This window comes from Sprattus sprattus (assembly GCF_963457725.1).
Source record: "Sprattus sprattus genome assembly, chromosome: 8".
NCBI classification, from domain to species: domain Eukaryota; kingdom Metazoa; phylum Chordata; class Actinopteri; order Clupeiformes; family Clupeidae; genus Sprattus; species Sprattus sprattus.
Window position 1 is genome coordinate 18,282,282 of NC_137927.1, and position 17,850 is coordinate 18,300,131.

Sequence of the window (17,850 nt, forward strand, 5' to 3'; positions counted from 1 at the left end):
AAATGATGCCAAACTGGTTATTTGAATAATGTGGCGCTGCTCCTTTTACATGTGCAGTCCTGTGTGGTCAGTGAGCACTGCTGTCTGTCATTCGATGGGCTGCTGAATGTTCCTGAATTCAGTTAGGACGTTGAGCAGATCGCCCCGCCCGGCTCCTCTCCTCCGGCTAGCGCTAGCATGTCAAGAGAATAGTGAATCACCGTGTTTGTATATGGTGACAAGCTTGAAAGCTCATTGTGTGGGGCTGTGCTGAATGTTTACAGCTGAGATTGGACGCAGGCCTTTGGGCTTTAAGCTTAGGCTGATTACAACTATCCAATGACTTGAGTGGTTCTTGGGAAATGGGAAGCAGGCGTTTTGGTCAGGATGAAGGCCAGGACTCATGTGTCCCCAATGAGTCTTAATTTGTAGGGTCTGAGATGCTCGTTTTATGTGTGTGCCTCAGCGAACTGAAATAAACACAAACAGACGTGTGTGTGTGTGTGTGTGTGTGTGTGTGTGTGTGTGTGTGTGTATGTTTGTGTTTGTGTCTGTGTGTGTGTGTGTGTGTGTCTTTGTGTGTGGATCTTGTAACAGTGTCTTCTGTTGTCTCCTCTGCAGGACCCAAAATTGTGCAGCTGATGGCTTCCTGATCCGTTCTCCCCGCCTGGTCTCTGCTCTTTAGGCTGCAGTCCTCTCCGCCTGGCAGAGCCATCGGCTCGCTGATGAACCACACACCCAGCCCCCACATGGCCGAGGCCGCAAAGTCTGGGTCGGGGCTCTTGTGTGGCCTGGGTCTGGGTCCCGACCGGGTGCGCTCCCCGGACAGCCTCACCCACACGCCCAGCCCCTCCGGGGGCACCCCCAGCTCCAGCCCACCCCTGCTGCTCTCCCCAGGCCTGGGCTGCGAGGGCCTGAGCCTAGCCAGCCTGAGTGCCGGCGGCGACTGGGAGAGCCGCGAGGAGCTGCGGCTGCGCGAGCTGGAGGAGGCACGGGCGCGCGCCGCCCAGATGGAGAAGACCATGCGCTGGTGGTCCGACTGCACGGCCAACTGGCGCGAGAAGTGGAGCAAGGTGCGCGCCGAGCGCAACCGGGCGCGTGACGAAGTGCGGCAGCTGCGGCAGCGTCTGGACGCACTCACCAAGGAGCTGACGGGCGCCCGGCGCGAGCGGCAGGAGCTGGCTGCCGAGAACGAGCAGCTGCGCCAGGAGACCCAGAGGTTCCGCACTGAGCATGGCTGCACAGCCAGCGCCTCCTCCTCTTCCTCCCCGTCCTCCTCCCCACCTGTCGCTCCAGACAGCAAAAGCCCTGGAGCAGGGGAGGGGCCTGGCTCACCTGAGCAGGAGCCTGTCAGAGACATCAGCAGCGACAAGCCAGAACACAAGAAGGTGGGGCAACCTTGCACCACAGTAGAGTTTAAAGTCAAAGAGGCTATTTAAGAGCATCTTTAAACTGGCACTAACATAGATACCATCTGTAGCTTGAGCACTGCATGTTTAAGGTTCTAGTTTACAGAAATGTAATGGGGATCACACTTCACTGGAACTGACCCTTAAAGCACATTGTTGAAAGTAGAAGAAAAGATGTCTCACTGTGATACAGCTAAATCCAAAACTAAACTACAACTCACCAAGTTCTAGGATGCAGGCAGATGAGACAGCTCTTTATCAGATGCTAATGACTGGCCTGAGAACAGGGTTCTTTAAACACCTCACTGCTTCTCAGCTTCACTCTTCACACAGAGGATTGTCCTCGATGAAATCCACCTTACCAGTGCATATAGTCACAAAAGTCTTGTTTTTCCAGCTAAAACTGATGTTTGTTTTTAGCAGGCAAGAGTTACGATGGCCATCAGCATGGATCATCATGGATGGCCTGCTGCTCTCTGAATGCTCTGTATGGGGCTGCCCAAGTGCTTTGTGTGTGTCAGCAGAGTGCTGCTGGTGCAATCAATGTCCTAATTATAGTCCTTTCCACACACACACACACACACACACACACACACACACACACACACACACACACACACACACACACACACACACACACACACACACACACACACACACACCGTGGAGGCACTGCCTGGGGACACACTGCAGTGCGACTATAGTCATGAAGCTGAAAGGAAAGTGAGTGTGTGCGTTGCAAATGTGACCCATCTTCCAGTACAGCCTTTCAAAGTCGGTTACATTCCCTGCTGTTAGATGGTGGGATTTCCCGAGACTGGACAGTTTCATGCTGCTAGATTTTAACTGCCCTTTTCACCTTTTACACACACACACACACACACACACACACACACACACACACAGAAAGAGACACGTGGAGGTAGCGGCAGGAGAAGGCTTAGATACTGTCAGTGTCCAGTCCCTCCCCTCTCCAGGGGTTCTGCAAAGCTGTGGAAGCCTTGAGTGCCAGCCTCCGTCATCCTCCATCCTCAGGCAGAGCAGCACATACCCACAAACACCTCCCACAACTGGACAGAAGGTCACTCTCCTGCCCAGTGCTGCAGATGATGCGAGTGACCAAATACCTCTGCGTCTCTTTGTCTGTGTCAGATTCCTGGCTGTTGGTTTCTTTTTTCCCTTTATCTCCTCTCTCTCCACTCTAAACAAGCTTCAAGTCCTTGCTGCCTAAAGAGATGTGTGACACTTGATACACTTCCGTTTCCCGCCTCTGTTGTTTTTGGAATAGCATCCAAACCCAAAACACACACACACATAATCTCTCAATTACCCACACACATACAGGCAGGCATATCTCTTCCCCTGCATATAGTGTTGCCACATCTGAGTACAGCATCAGCCAAAGCCAACAAAGTCTTTGCCTTGGGGTCCCTCTGGTGGTGAGCATGTGCCAGTGCATCTGTTTATTTTCTTTTTTATTCCATACGAGCGCACAGCAGTCCCAGGAAGTTGGCTCCACACTGTACTGTGTGTTTGTCCTTGCATGGCCAAGCATTTGATATGTAATCCCTGCTGTACAGCGAGAAGAGAAGAGGAGGGAAGAGAGAAGAGGAGAGGGGAGGAGGAGGGAGAAGGAGAGAGTGGAGCAGTTTTTCATTAGCGATCCACAGAGCCTGGGAACCTCATCTTGTGCAGGCAGGAAATGAGGCCGTCGGGGAGGGTGCAATGCAAAAGGGGGAACATGATCGCTTTTATGTGGGCCACTGTGCTGACTCTCCTGATGACGGGCTAGCCATTAGGAAATGCAAATATTTACACCAGGTTGATTTCTCGACAGTGGTGGAGGAAGTACTGAAGTTAAGTACTTAAATAAAAGTACAAGTATCCAGGAAAATAAAAGTAAAACTAAACGTACTACATCAACAATCCTACTTAAGTGAAAGTAACAAGTACTTACTTTTAAATTTACTTTAAGTATTAAAAGTAAAAGTACTCAAGCAATGGGTTGTCTCTCAATGTCTAGGCTGTGCCATTTTGATAAAGAAATAGCTACTGGTAATAAATGTCTCTACAGATGTCACTACTAGTAATAATTATAAGCAACAACATTTGTTAATTGGAAAGGTTGGTGTACTTATTGTGCCTACCATCTGTAATAGTGTTCACACTGTATCTTACAATTCTGCAGATGACAAGTTATCTACCAGGGATTATTTGCAAAGTTAATACCATAAAGCCAAACCAATAAAGACACCATGTTATATCTTTAAATCTTTCATTTAATTGTAAACGTGTAAAAAAGTCTCTGCTTACCTCGATATGCTACTTTAAATTTGAGGGGCGAATTATTGAAGGCTAGCAACTCGTTTTTTTTAGGGAGACAGGAAACGGGTTGAAACCTCCAGGAGTCATTCTTGGGGCCTTTGAACTCGAACATATCATTTAAATAGGGCCAAGGGTGGCTCATATCATAGGGCTTAGTTCAGGCCGACTCTAGATCCATTTTGAATAGGCAGTTAGTCAGACTGTCTGTTGAATGTTCAGGTATAACAGGCAAAGCTACGCCTAGTGCTGCTGCCAAACGCGCACTCTGATATCATTGGAGTTGATAGAGCCACCTGATTAGTTTAAACTTCCAAAACAGCAACGCAATCCATAGTTTTGTGTAGGCAACATTTTGGCGAAACTGCGTTCATAAAATGTAACGAGTAACAACACATATTGTAAAAATGTAGCAGAGTGAAAGTATAGATAATAGCTGCAAAATGTAATGGAGTAAAAGTAAATAGTATGCACTATTATTTTTACTTAAGTAAAGAACAGATACGTAAAAATGTACTAAGTACAGTAACAAAGTAAAAATTCTTAGTTACATTCCACCACTTTTTCCCGACTATCCATACATAAAATATTTTAGTGAATGCCTGTGCGCCTGTGCAAAAACATAGTAAGACATTTTGAAGGTGAGGGTGATTTACAGGTCTACAGAATGCCAACTGGCAAAACGGTCCACTTTCCCCTACCTCTCCACTCAGTGTTTTTCTTGTCCCCCTATTTGATACCTTTATAACTCTGTCTCTCCACCCCTCTCCCCGTCTCCATCTCCCTCAACCCCACCCTCTCCCTCCCTCCTCAGGAGCTGGAGCTGCTGGAGGCTCTGCTGCGCTGTAAGGCTGACGCTCTGGAGGGCTGGGACGCGCGGAGCGTGAGCAGCCTGCGTTCGGCGCTGAGCCGGCAGGAGCGTGGCGGGGGCCGCCTGCAGCTGTGGGACGAGCTGTGCCCCCCAGAGGAGGAGCCCGGGCGCATCAACGCCTTGCAGCTGCGCCTGGACGAGTCCCAGAAGGTCCTGCTCAAGGAGAGAGAGTGAGTAAGGGGGGGGGGGGGGGTGGGGGCACTGGAGAGGTGTGTGTGAGTGTGAGTGTGAGTGTGAGAGTGAGAGCTAGGTGTGTGTTGAAAACAAATTAGATTAAAGAAGAGGCCATGTGGTGGTTTGATGAAATGTGCTCCTGTTCTCACATATAACATATGATCCTATGTGTTCCTGTCTGCCCCTGTTCAGAGACAAACATGCTCTCAGCAAGAGCATTGAGAAGCTGGAGACGGAGCTGAGCCAGTGGAAACTCAAATATGAGGAGCTGAACAAGACCAAGCATGAGGCCTTCAAACAGGTGAGGAGGAAGAAGTACACATACTCACACTCTCTCACCTCCATGCTGTCTGTCTCTCTCACATACACACACACACACACACACACACACACACACACACACACACACACACACACAATTTAGAAATAATTTCACACTGTTCATTCACACACCCACTTGACACCTAGACACTGCACATAGATACACAGATTTAAACACGCTTGTAAATTCAAAGCCACTTTCACACATCTACATTAACACTCACTAATACATATTTGTCCACAATCTTGAATATCTAGAGATTAACGATGCAAACATGGTCACAAAGTTGTGTGGTTGGAACACCTGCTCGAGACCAGTTGTTAGATGCATCGTTCCTGGATATTTGCTGTTGTCAACGTTAATTGCGTTAGTTTGACACTCCTACTTCCTACCTATCCGAACACCCAACAACTGAGAATTTCACTTATGAGAGAATTTTAAATGATTCAATGACCACGGTGACAACAACGCTTTCGAGAAACACATCTTACCATGGAGCCTACTGCACGTGTGCAGGTAGCTGATGGGCCGTGACAGGCTGTGATGAATAAGATAAATAGATCAGTTTTTCAGCCACACTCCTATCGTTATTCTTGAAATGCACCCCAGTTAAGTACAGCTGATGTTTTTCTTGTGTTCACTCAGAGGTAAACTCAAAGTGAGGTAAGCTCAAATGGCCATAAGCAGCCCTGAAAAGATCAGAGGAAGAAGAGCAAACTTCAGTTAAATGCATAATGATATTTATTAAGATTTTTTTATTATTATTATTGCTTTCTCAAATATATCCGCCTTTTACATAAAAATTCACTTTTTTATTTGGTCTAGTCTAATTAATTTCAGGCAAACCAAAAAAAAATAATTGAATGCTTTAAGGGCTACCAGGGATTTCGAAGCCCTGCTATGAGAGAATGTGGATTTGGAAAATCAACAAAATAAGCCCTGTGGTAGTTAAATAACATTCGATTCTGTTCACCAAATAGATGTGCATGTCATGTTCATAATATAGATTTAGAAAGGAAGTCACTTAGCTAATTGTCACCAAATTCACATGGTGAGCAGAAGCCTACAAGAGGATAGTTGGCACGCACACAATTTGTGTTCAACAAAATCTACAAGAATACACCAACAGATAGCCATCAAGCCTTCATAAAATCCATGTATTATTTAATTAATATCAGCTGTGCTGTTGAGACACAAAGGGTGAAAATGGTTATGGTATTTAGCCAGAGACGCATCTGTATTTTGCTGTGAGCTCGCAAGTTGTGTGGCATGGCCAAGACATTGAAAGTTTTTTTGTCAGTTGACAGTTAACTCCTTAACCTCTAATGAGAGTCTAGTGCTAACAGGAACAGCCCCAATTATTTCCAGACCAACTGAGCACTGACCACCTGAGCCAGAATGGCCAGAGAGGAGGCCATTGTTTCCCCAAGGTCACATCAGAGCCACCATTAAAAGAAGCCAATTTTCTTCCTCTGAATCCCTCCTTTTTGTTAGGATGCCGCCCTTTGTGCAGAAGTCACCTTGGTCTGGTGTGTGGCGAGGTGGTCTCTGCTTTGATGTGCAGCAGGGCTGTTAAAGGCTGCTGTGACGCACCTGCCCACCTGAGGTTCTTAAGCCCCACTATCAGCCTCCTGCATCCCGCAGGCCCCCATATCAAAGACCCACCGCTGCACTCCCACCCCCGCCCCCGCCGGAGCACCAGCACACACCCAGTAGAACACAGACCTTCACCCACATACACACACCTGCACTGGCACAGATTACAACTTCAAATGCACACATGCGACACACAAGCGCGAATGACGTCTGTCTCAAAGGCTGTGAGATATGTGCGTGGTGGTGGTCGTGGGGGGGGGGGGGGGGGGGGAGAGAATGTCACTATGTTCCTGTTTGTGTTCAGATACACACATGTTTGTCAACTTCTTTCCATGTTTTAATGTGTGTGGGTTTCTATCAGTGTGCGTCACACGTCTGTTTGCTTCATGTCGGTAGTTCGTTTTGGATATGTGTGCACATGGACATGCATATCTTGGACAGCAGGGGGCACTGAAGGTTCATAGGCAGGCAGCAGCACAGGCCTGACCCTGAGTGTGAATGAAAGCACAGCCTAGCAGCGGAAGCCCAGATAAAGGCGGTTTGATAATAAACCCTAACTAGGTTCATCTTAGACAAACTCATTTCTCATGCACACTCTGTCATACCAGAGAGAAGCACATGCACCCTGTTGGAGCTCAAAAAGCACAACAGCTCACTAGTCTTCTGCGAGTTTGGTCACTAAATGTGTGTGTGTTTTTTTTAATATGTGAATCTGCTTGCATATAAAGGTTTCTTTAACACTGAAGTTACGTTTCTTCCCTACTGATCCGCATAAGACGTGGATCCACATCTGTGGGCCTGTAGCCTGTCCATAATGTTGTCTCTGTGTCTGGTCTGCCTAAGCTCAACATGCTGAAGGAGGTGCACCAGGACGAGCTGGGCCGCATGTCGGAGGACCTGGAGGACGAACTGGGGGCGCGCAGCAGCATGGACAAGAAGCTGGCCGAGCTCCGTGCAGAGGTGAGGCACCGTCCAACACAGCGCAACGCAGCACTGCATAGCGTGGCACTGAGCAATGCAATAAAACAACTGTGCACAGACCTGTGCCTGACTGACCCCTCTGGTCTGATGGTAAGAGAGGGCTGTTGTGTAACTATTGCTTTGCAAAGCCAATAGCGTTCCCAGAAGAGAAGCCAATTCAGGTGACGAAAACTGCAATTAAATTGTTCCCACTGGGGTCTGATTTTACCCCACCTGATGTGCTGTACTAAAAGAGTCGATAAACACACTCACTCTCTCTCAAACACACACACACACACACACACACTGACACACACACACACTGACACACACACACACACACACACACACACACACACACACACAACCTTAAAGAGACATAGAGAACACACCTGCTGGCCCTCTGTGAGGCCTTTAATTAGCCATCTATTGGAGTTCTGTGTTGCCATTGATTAGCTCTTTGAGGCCATTTTGATCAAATAAAGTCTACATTCACCTTAACTTGGGAAGGTTGCCAGAATTCCTGAAGGATGTAGTTACCTAACACCAGCAATATATCAAGGACTGAGCAACCTATACAATTACAACCACTACACTACACACCACTCAGTCAGTCACAATCACAGGAATCATCGTCAACCTCCTCCCCCTCTTCCTCAGTTTGGTTTATTTAGTCTAGATGACCGAGCTTAGCTGCAGCTTAAACAATGTCTCAGCAGCAGAGGTTTTTTTTCTCTCAGAGATAACCTTGCAACATTCTCTTTTCACTGAAAAGCTTCAGAACTAGATTACGCAGGTGGACTCTGCGGTCATAGAGAAGGGGCCCTTGGTTGTGACGAGCACCTTTCCACCGCCACACAGCCCACCATCCTCCTTTACCATCAAGCTGCATGCTTGTCTTTATTTACAGATGACAGGATCTCTCCTGTTGCCTTTGACTGTGCCGGGTCTCTGGCCGTGTGTCTCGGCCCATCTGCTCGTCGTCACATGGCACCCGGTCCCTGGCCCCATTCTGCCCCGTGGTAAAGCTGGCTCAGGCTCAACACGGGCGGTTTGGTGATGGCATGTTTGGCAGCGGGGCGAGGGTGGGCTGTCGGGGGGCGCGGCGTGGCTCTTTGATGGGCCTTTTTAAAGCGTGCTGTCCTGTCCTGTCCTGTCCTGTCCTGCCCCTCGGTCTGGCGCCACTGCACAGGCACGCTTCCCAGAAGCCTTCAGCCAGGCCTAGCACTCAGGCTGGCGGCCACTCAGGCCAGACCAGCAGACACCAGGCTGTGCTGACCCTCTCTCTTTTGTGGTCGCTCCCTCACCCTCTCTTTCATGGGTGCTCCCTCCCTCTCTTTGTCTTCTATCTCTCTTCTTCTCACTCTTTCTTTTGTCTACCTCTCTGTCTTCCCTCTGCTATATTCCCTCTCTCTCTCTCTCTCTCTCTCTCTCTCTCAGGGATTCTGTCTGTCTGTCTGTCTGTCTGTCTGTCTCCCTGGGGTGGGGAGATGTGAGGAGAGGGGCTGGAGATGGAGAAATGTTGTTGGGGGGAGGGGGGAGGGGTAATGGGTCGGCTTCCTTGATGAAACGTGGGCGGAATATTTCAGCATGTGTAATGCACAGGAGGAGACACAGCGGCCTGTTTTCCTGCCGGATCCTCAGATGCCCTGCGTGGGTCTTTTGTTTGCCTCTCCCTGTGTAATTCAACGAGATATCACAGGGCATGTGACCGGGACATGCTCGCACACACACACACACACACGCGCGCGTGCACACACACACACACACACACACACACACACACACACACACACACGCACGCACACGCACACGCACACGCACACGCACACGCTCACGCACACGCACACTCACACCCAATCACTCTCTCCAGCACTCATTCTGCCTCATCTCCAATACTTCTAAGGGTTCCCTTTAATATCTCTCACTTCATTGTTTTGTCTCTCTTTTTCACTTGCCCTCCACCTCTCCCCCACCTACCCCCATTTGAATTCCCAATCTCCCTTCCTCTCCCTTAATCTCTCTATCTATCTCTCTGCCCCACTCCTTGTCCTTCATTTCTCTTCATCGCCTTGTTCATTTCTTAATCTCTCCTGCTTTCCTTCTCCTTCTCTCTTGTTCTCTACATCATCCCCCTCTTCTTGTCCTTCTTCTAACTAACTCTCTCTCTGCCTCCCCTCAGATGGAGCGTCTGCAGGTAGAGAACGCCGCTGAGTGGGGTCGGCGCGAGCGTCTGGAGACGGAGAAGCTGGCGCTGGAGCGCGACAACAAGAAGCTGCGCGCCCAGATGGAGGACCTGGAGGAGCAGCTGGCCCGTAAGCGCCGGCAGGCCGCCAGTGCCCTCGACTCTGACCTCAAGAGCATCCAGAACGAGCTATTCGAGAGGAACAAGGTGGGCGACGCACACGCAAGCAGACCCACTGATGCTCACTCTAAAGGGCACTCATACTCTCGCTCACACACACACACACACACACACACACACACACACACACACACACACATGCAAGGGCCATGGCTTCACACACACACACACACACACAGAAAAAGGTGTACCTGACACACACAGTTGTGGAGAAATGCTTGCACTGGTCAGCTATACCATATACATCCAACAAGGCAGAGAATAGACAGAAGGGGGAGAGAAACAACTTGTGGATGATGGAAGGAACGCTGGCATGGGGGGTTTCACATTCTCAGATAGTGCTATAATATACAAGCACTCACACACACACACAGACACACTCAGTGTGGACACATGCGTCCAATTTCCGATTTCAGTCCGATTTAAATTGGATATTGGACACATGTGACTCCCCAGAACTAGATTCATTGTGTCCAACTTGAGTCCGACTGGACTCCGATGTAAACCCCCAGACACACGATTCGATTCCGCTGGTAATTGGACTGGGCGCGCATGTGTCTCTCGTATCTGATTCAAATTGGACAACAACAACTTTTGCACGTGCTTGAGATCGTGCCCACAGACATATACATGCATCATATATAATGTATATGATATGATAAACGCTGCTAGACGCTCAGTTCTTGTGCTCCCTCTCATTCACGTTGAAATACTGAAAGCGAAAGTGAAACTTAGAAACTGGAACGCAACTGTTTGGGACAGAACGCGCTAATTCAGTGAACAAATATTTTCTTATTACTTTTCCACCCGTTGTTAGTCATGTAATCCATTCATATCGATGTGAATCAATCAATACTAATACAACTTTAACTGTGGTGTGTTTTTGTTTCATTTCACAACGTATTTACTGTATAATCAACGGTTTTGTTTCATTTCACAACGTATTTACTGTATAATCAACGGTAGCAGATGTAAACATTCCGCATTTGATTTGAACTGATCTAGTTTTGTCACTTCCATGTGCTTTGAGATAGAGCAGTTAACCCCCCATGGAGACCCCATGGAGAGAATCGGATAGGATCGGAGTGCTGCCATCATGTGCCCGCACTGACTCACACTTACCCTTACACTCACACTCACTCACACACTCTCATTCTCACTCTCACTCTCACTCTCATTCAAACACACACTCTCACTCTCAAACATCAACAAACAACCGCACACTGTCCACTACAACTATATAAGCACTATTAAGTCACATAAAGAAAATGTAAATAGTAATATAAAGGGGCCTGTAAATTGTGGTTGTGCCAGAGAGAGCGAGAGCGACAGCGAGAGCGAGCGCTGTGGATGGAGTGGGCTGAAGTGGGCGCTGCATTAGCGTCCCGGTGTGTACAGCAGCCCTCATACACAGAGATTAGCCGCAGGTCCCTCCAGGTGCCGTAACTTGCGCGAGGTACATAATTGGCCCTATTTCGATGGTGAAAATGGAAGCGGCAGCGGATGTGATCTGTTGCACAAAACAGGACAGTTCAGAGGGAGTGCTAAGTGGGCAGAGCCAGGCTGAAGTTTATTAGCGAAAGGTTTCATTACAGTTGACCAATAGCATTGTCGAGCAGTCCCTTTAAACTGAATGTGCCAGACGAGATTACATAGCAGAAAGTTGTCAATGTCACAGTGGGTGCTGGACAGTGTTTGCCAGGAGCACTTTTACAAGGAATAATGATTCTTCTGTTGTTCAAAACAATTTAATTCGTCAACACAGTTGTAGCTTGTCAGACCTGTTTTAAAATGCCCTAGCCACATCCCGTCAAACCGACTGTCAGATCGTTAATCAGGGTATGTGATTTTGAGCCTGTTAAAACTCAAACTAACTTCGATTCTATGACAAGCTTATGTTATTTTTGTCGAGATCAATATAGTCCAACTCGCGTCCATGATCGAGAATAAATTTGGGCCCAGAATTTTAAGTGTCCAAACGTGCAATTTAATAATCTTGTATAGCTTCCATCTCTGTTGAATTGTGAAATGTTTCAGCAGACATTCTGGCACTTGCTGCAGTGTGACTTGTGGTAGCTTATAACAACCCATCTGGCGGAGTTTCTTCAGACAGAAGTAATGTGCATGTAAGCAGCCGCAGTACTGTCAGAAGACTCCCTCCTCCACAGCCTGGAGTACTTTGTGCGACGTGTTAAAGAGGTGTTTGTTTGTTATGGTGTTTGTGTGAAATAATAACAGTATGGTAACCACAGTAGCTGAGCTCTGCTTCTGTTTGGCAGCAGACGTGACATATTGTAAAGAAATGCTCATCTCGCCAAGATGTTGTCTTAGACTATGGATTACACTTAAAGAGGGTGTTATCTGCCTGTGCAGCGCGATCATTAACCTCAGTATATTAGAATATTCTAATTTGAAGCATATCCCTCTTCAATTTTCCTTTTTAGCAGATGTAAAACTATTTTCACAAAGTAGATATTTCCCCATGAAATGAAATAAGAATAAGAGTGTTTAAAGATGAGAGATTATAAATTAGTTTACAATATGGTGCTTTATTCCCCCTTCAACATGAGTCAGCATGTGTGTCTGGAGATTGCATTAGAGGGCAATTGGAATATCAGTGTTGCTTTTCCAGTGCAGCCACACACACACACACACACACACACACACACACACACACACACACACACACACACACACACACACACACCTCTTTTCTCCTTTCCTCAATACTGTTACCTGTGCATTGTTGCAGTCTTCATTCGGTTCAGAGTTTTGTCACTTTGATTTGTCTTCCATTTTCTCTTTTGCGCTCCGGGCAGTCGAGCGAGAGTGCATGTGTGTGCATCTGTATAGATCTCCTATACTTGCTGTGTGTGTGTGTGTGTGTGTGTGTGTGCGTGTGTGCGTGTGTGTGTGTGTGTGTGTGTGTGTGTGTGTGTGTGTGTGTGTGTGTGTGTGTGTGTGTGTGTGTGTGTGTGTGTGTGTGTGTGTGTGTGTGTGTGTGTAAATGTGAGCAAGAGAGAGGAAATAAAAACACTTAGCGTTGGCTCTTTATGAGCACCATTACTGCAGGCAGAGATTTATGGAGTCAGCCTGAAGCACTCCTCACTACACACCCCACATCTGCAAATCACTCTCTCACCTCTGAGAGTGTGAGAAAGAGAAAGAGAGAGAGAGAGAGAGAGAGAGAGAGAGAGAGAGAAAGAGAGGGGGATAAGGCATGGAGGAAAATAAGCGAGGGAGCAGGGGATCGGAGATGTGTGGAGAGTTCCAGGTGTAGCACCGAACCTAGAGGTCAGAATGATTTGAACACAGGTGCCTCTGTCCTCCTCTGTGTGTTTGGGGGCCGAAGGGAGGGGCTTCCTTTGCATATGTTTCGAAGTTTTAAAGGAAACGAAGGACATTTCTGTGTGTGTGTGTGTGTGTGTGTGTGTGTGTGTGTGTGTGTGTGTGTGTGTGTGTGTGTGTGTGAGAAAGACACTAATCGTGAGCATGTCTGCTTGTGTGATAGTGCATGGTGGTGTAAGGGAGATTGATGTTGGTGTGCGTGTGAGAGAGAGAGAGAGAGAGAGAGAGAGAGAAAGATAGATAGATGGAGAGAGAGAGAGAGAGAGAGTTTGTGCTTGAGAGCATGTGTGTGTGAAAGACCGAGTGTGTGTATGTGATCGGTTGAGCGTCTGTCCCAGTCCACAGCCGTAGAGCTCCAGCCAGATTGATGGCACTCGTGGTGCCGCCGAGGCGCGGCGATCAATGTGGACGCAGCCAGAGAAACACAGCAGGCGATGAAGACGTTGAACGGACGCGCACTCTCACACACATTCTCACACACACACACTCTCACACACACACACACACACACACACACACACACACACCCACAAAGGCACACATACACAGAGGGAACAAAGTGTGATTGATACCAAAATCATATTCCCAGCCCAGCCGAAGTGCCCTCTCTGTGCCTGCAGCAGCCAGCGTTGAGATTGATGTTCTCTGTCACCTCGCAATTCAGCCAAGCCCTGCCAGAAAATTGGGAAGGGGACTCTGTGACTGCTCTGTGTTTCTTTGTCTCTGTCTGTCTGTCTGTCTGTCTGTCTGTCTGTGTATGTGTATGTGTATGTGTATGTGTGTGTCAGTGTGTGACCTGTGAACGTGTCTGCAGCGAGCTCTTCCTTTCCCTCCACCATTTCTGTCCAGTCTGTGTTTGAGTGGCTGTGAGGTGTGTGGGGGTGTTTGATAACAGGTAGAAGTTCACCCCTTGTTAGAGCCGAGGGCCAGCGAACAGGAGCTCCGCTTTCAAAGGATTGTTACCGTGGCCGCAGGCAGCTGGCGTTTATTCCTCTCGCCGCTCGCCCGGCTTTCAAACAGCGTGTGAGGTTGTGCATGTCTGTGTAAGAGGGGAGCGCATGACTGAATGCTTGCAAACAGTGCGTAAATGTTGAACATTTAACATGTATGTGTTTGGCTGTTGGTGTTATGCACTGCCAGAACCCCTACAGTGACCGTGTTTCTCCTGCTGTCTGGCCATCTGTGTGTTCTGTGTGCTGTTTGTGTGTAGGGCGTTGTGTGTGTGTGTGTGTGTGTGTGTGTGTGTGTGTGTGTGTGTGTGTGTGTGTGTGTGTGTGTGTGTGTGTGTGTGTGTGTGTGTGTGTGTGGGAATGGACCGCCGCCACTCTGTGTTCTCCCCGCTTTGGCCCATACATACATGCATACACTCACTCACTCACTCTCACACATACATATTTGGTCATTTGCTCTACAAGCTTGAGGTGTCTTAATCAGATCTCCTCGTGGACTTGTGGAATCCCCCAAATCGTCTTTCCTGGCCACTGAGCGGTTTCAGCCCGGACAACTATGAGGTCAAACGATCACAATGAAGGCAGGGCGCTCAAAAGACCTTGAAAGCCAATGAAGCAGCAGGCACATCAGTCTCCCCCCAGAACAAGGCCACTGGTGTACGCTCGTGTCTCTCCTCATTGAAAGCACATGCAAAGCACTCATACACTAATACACACACGTTTGCCTGCTTGTCTGACATCACTTTGTGCATGATCGATAACAATAACCTGTGTGTGTGTGTGTAAGTTAGTGTGTGTGTGTGTGTGTGTGTGTGTGTTGGCTGTGCCCACGTATAACATGTGTGCTTACTTTAGCATAGATCATCCAGGTGGCTCACAGTGCAGGTGGCTCCTGTGTTTGCTGCTGGGACTTCAGGTCACAGATTCAGACAAACACACACACACACACACACACACACACACACACACACACACACACACAGACACACAGACACACAGAGGCGTGTGTGTGGGAGTGCGGGTCGCGGCGGCAGCACATGGAGCGTTGTGTTCTCCTCTGATGGGTTCACCCAGTTCCTCTGCAGGCTCTTTGAACCAAAGAGCCTGGTGTTTTTATCTCCTACATCAAGGAGAAGCCAGTCTGCCTCTGAAGGTCAGATCGAGCTCATTCACACGCTCACACATACGCACAGACACACATTGTTTCTCCCCGTCATCTTTCTCCCCCGATTTCTTTTCTTCTCATCGCATTGCATATCTAGGCATGCTTTTCATCTATCTTCATCTCTTCTTTCCTCTCTCTCTCTCTTGCTCCCTCTCTCCCCCTCTCTTTCTGTCCCTCTGGAATCCTGTCTTTCTGTTGCAGCTGGAGTTTTCACTATACCTCTCCTCCTCCCCTCCTCCCTGTACCCCACACATACTCCATTACACCTCCATCCCCCTACACATCTATCCCACTGCCTGCTTCACCGCACATGTCAACAACACACACACACGCACACACACACACACACACAGGTTATAAGTTGCACATAAACAGAAATGTACACTGACCCACCATACACTCACATAGTATACACACAGTGCGCGCAGGTGCAAAAACATTCACCCACACTCCGAATTGTTGTGTGCACTCCCGTCTGCAATAATACTACAAACACACACACACACACACACACACACACACACACACACACACACATACTATAATGCACTCAGGCACACACATTTACCACAGAAACAGAGGCACACATACATGCTCACTCAGGGGCACACAGACCCACTGGATGCATGCAGTAAGGCTTGACTGGCCACCAATCAAAGAGATTAATGTGTGGGAATAAGGCCCTCATCTGTTGGCCCTGACTCTTAAGGCCTTTCTGTCTGATGGAAGCATAGTTAACAGTGGCCTTGCACCATGTGTCGAGGTGGCACACTCCCCAGTGCATTCTGTCTGTGTGTGTGTCTGTGTAAGTGATTGTGTGTGTGTTTCTGTGCTCATTGTATGTGTTTCAGTGATTTGGTTTCTGCGTGTGTGTGTGTGCATGTGTGTGCTTTTATTTCTGTTATCTTTCATTGTGTGCTTGCTTTTTCTTTGTGTGTTTCTGGGATGGGTTTCTGCTGTGTTTGTGTGTGTGTGTGTGTGTGTATGTAAATGGAATCTGGCATGCTACTGGAGCATCTGGGCTAAGGCAGTGTGAAATGGATTGTCTTGCCTCTCAGACTCAGGGCTCCTCTTCCAGGAGTTTCTCATTTACTGCCTGCTGTTCCACCCTCAAGGGTGCACTCCCTCTCTGAATGGCCCGCTCACTCGCTTTCGTTCTCATGCTCACCCCATCCCTCGTTCTCCCACTCTTCCGCTCTCTTCCTTTTTTCATTACGCCCTCCCTCTCAAACCCCCTTACTTACAGGAATCATGCATATTTATAATGTGTGTATTAAAAAGCATGTGAAACCAATCATGAAAATGCTACAGCTTTATACAAATCTTAGGGCACGTCTACACAGAGCCTGGATTGCCTGAATCCGATTTTTTTTTTGGATCCGGTACCTTTTTTTATTGCGTCCACATGAAGCCGTGTCAAGAAAAACCTGCACAGTTTTTATACTACAACATTAATCCATGAAATAATACACGGCCAGTGGCTCCATAAACAACTTACTTTTATTTAGAAACCAGAAACTGAGTGTGTTGTCATTGACTTTTCTGAAGAATTTCTAAACTAGACTTCGCTACCGACGGATCGCTTCAGGAATACAGTGTCTCTTGCAGTAATGGCTAGCAATCAGAGACGTCCGCGTCTGTTCTCACTGGATGAGACCATATTTTTGTGCACCAATGATGATATCACATTTGTATGACAGTGACGACCATGTTGATCAAGTCAAAATAAAAAAACGTATTAAAAATAGCAATGTGTGTGTGTGCGTGCGTGCGTGCGTGCGTGCGTGCGCGCGTGCGTGCGTGCGTGCGCTTCCATGCAGTCATGGGGTCCTACTCACACGAAAACTTGTCACCCTGCGAGTGACCTTCGCTCGGCCGTCTGGGACCGGAGCACTACTGCAGCGCTGCCACCCCCCCTCATCTCTCACTCCCACACCAGGGCTTCAGCTGTTCTCTAGTCAGTCCACGGGGCGCCATTAACACATTCTCCGCAGGCCCACAGCAGACGACTGCATCAGTTACTGATCTGAGAGCAGTCTACTGGGCCCTTTTAACAGCTGGTAGGCGCAGTGTAAATGACTCCATTAGCACCATGCCCGCAGTGGGTTATTTATTGAGCCTGCGGGCTAATGCCCCAGTTAGCAGGCAGTGACACTACACCATTAGTGCTGATCTAGAGCTAAGGGCTTCAACCAGGGGGACAGAGGACAAGGCTAGTTACTTTGTGTCTGTGTGTGGCAGCACATTCGATGCACGCAGTAGCAGCATAGGTGCATTAGAAAAAGCAAAGTGTGTGTGTGTGTATATGTGTCTGTGCAAATGGCAGGGTGCATTACAGAACATGTCAGGTGTAGGTGAAGGGCAAGAGGTGCCGTGCTGGACCCTCCGG

At 48.1% G+C, this 17,850-nt stretch overlaps 1 protein-coding gene across 1 annotated transcript in view; it reads left to right on the top strand.

The window, feature by feature from the left end:
* Positions 1–687: 687 nt before the first annotated feature.
* Positions 688–17,850, top strand: part of ccdc102a (coiled-coil domain containing 102A) — a gene marked incomplete at its 3' end in the record, with an annotated part of 32,306 nt that continues 15,143 nt past the window's right edge. The window contains exons 1-5 of the mRNA XM_080843028.1: positions 688–1,367; positions 4,525–4,751; positions 4,948–5,056; positions 7,517–7,633; positions 9,816–10,025. Of these exons, the coding sequence (XP_080699154.1) occupies positions 705–1,367; positions 4,525–4,751; positions 4,948–5,056; positions 7,517–7,633; positions 9,816–10,025 (1,326 nt within the window). The 5' untranslated portion in view covers positions 688–704. The remainder of the gene's footprint in view (positions 1,368–4,524; positions 4,752–4,947; positions 5,057–7,516; positions 7,634–9,815; positions 10,026–17,850) is intronic.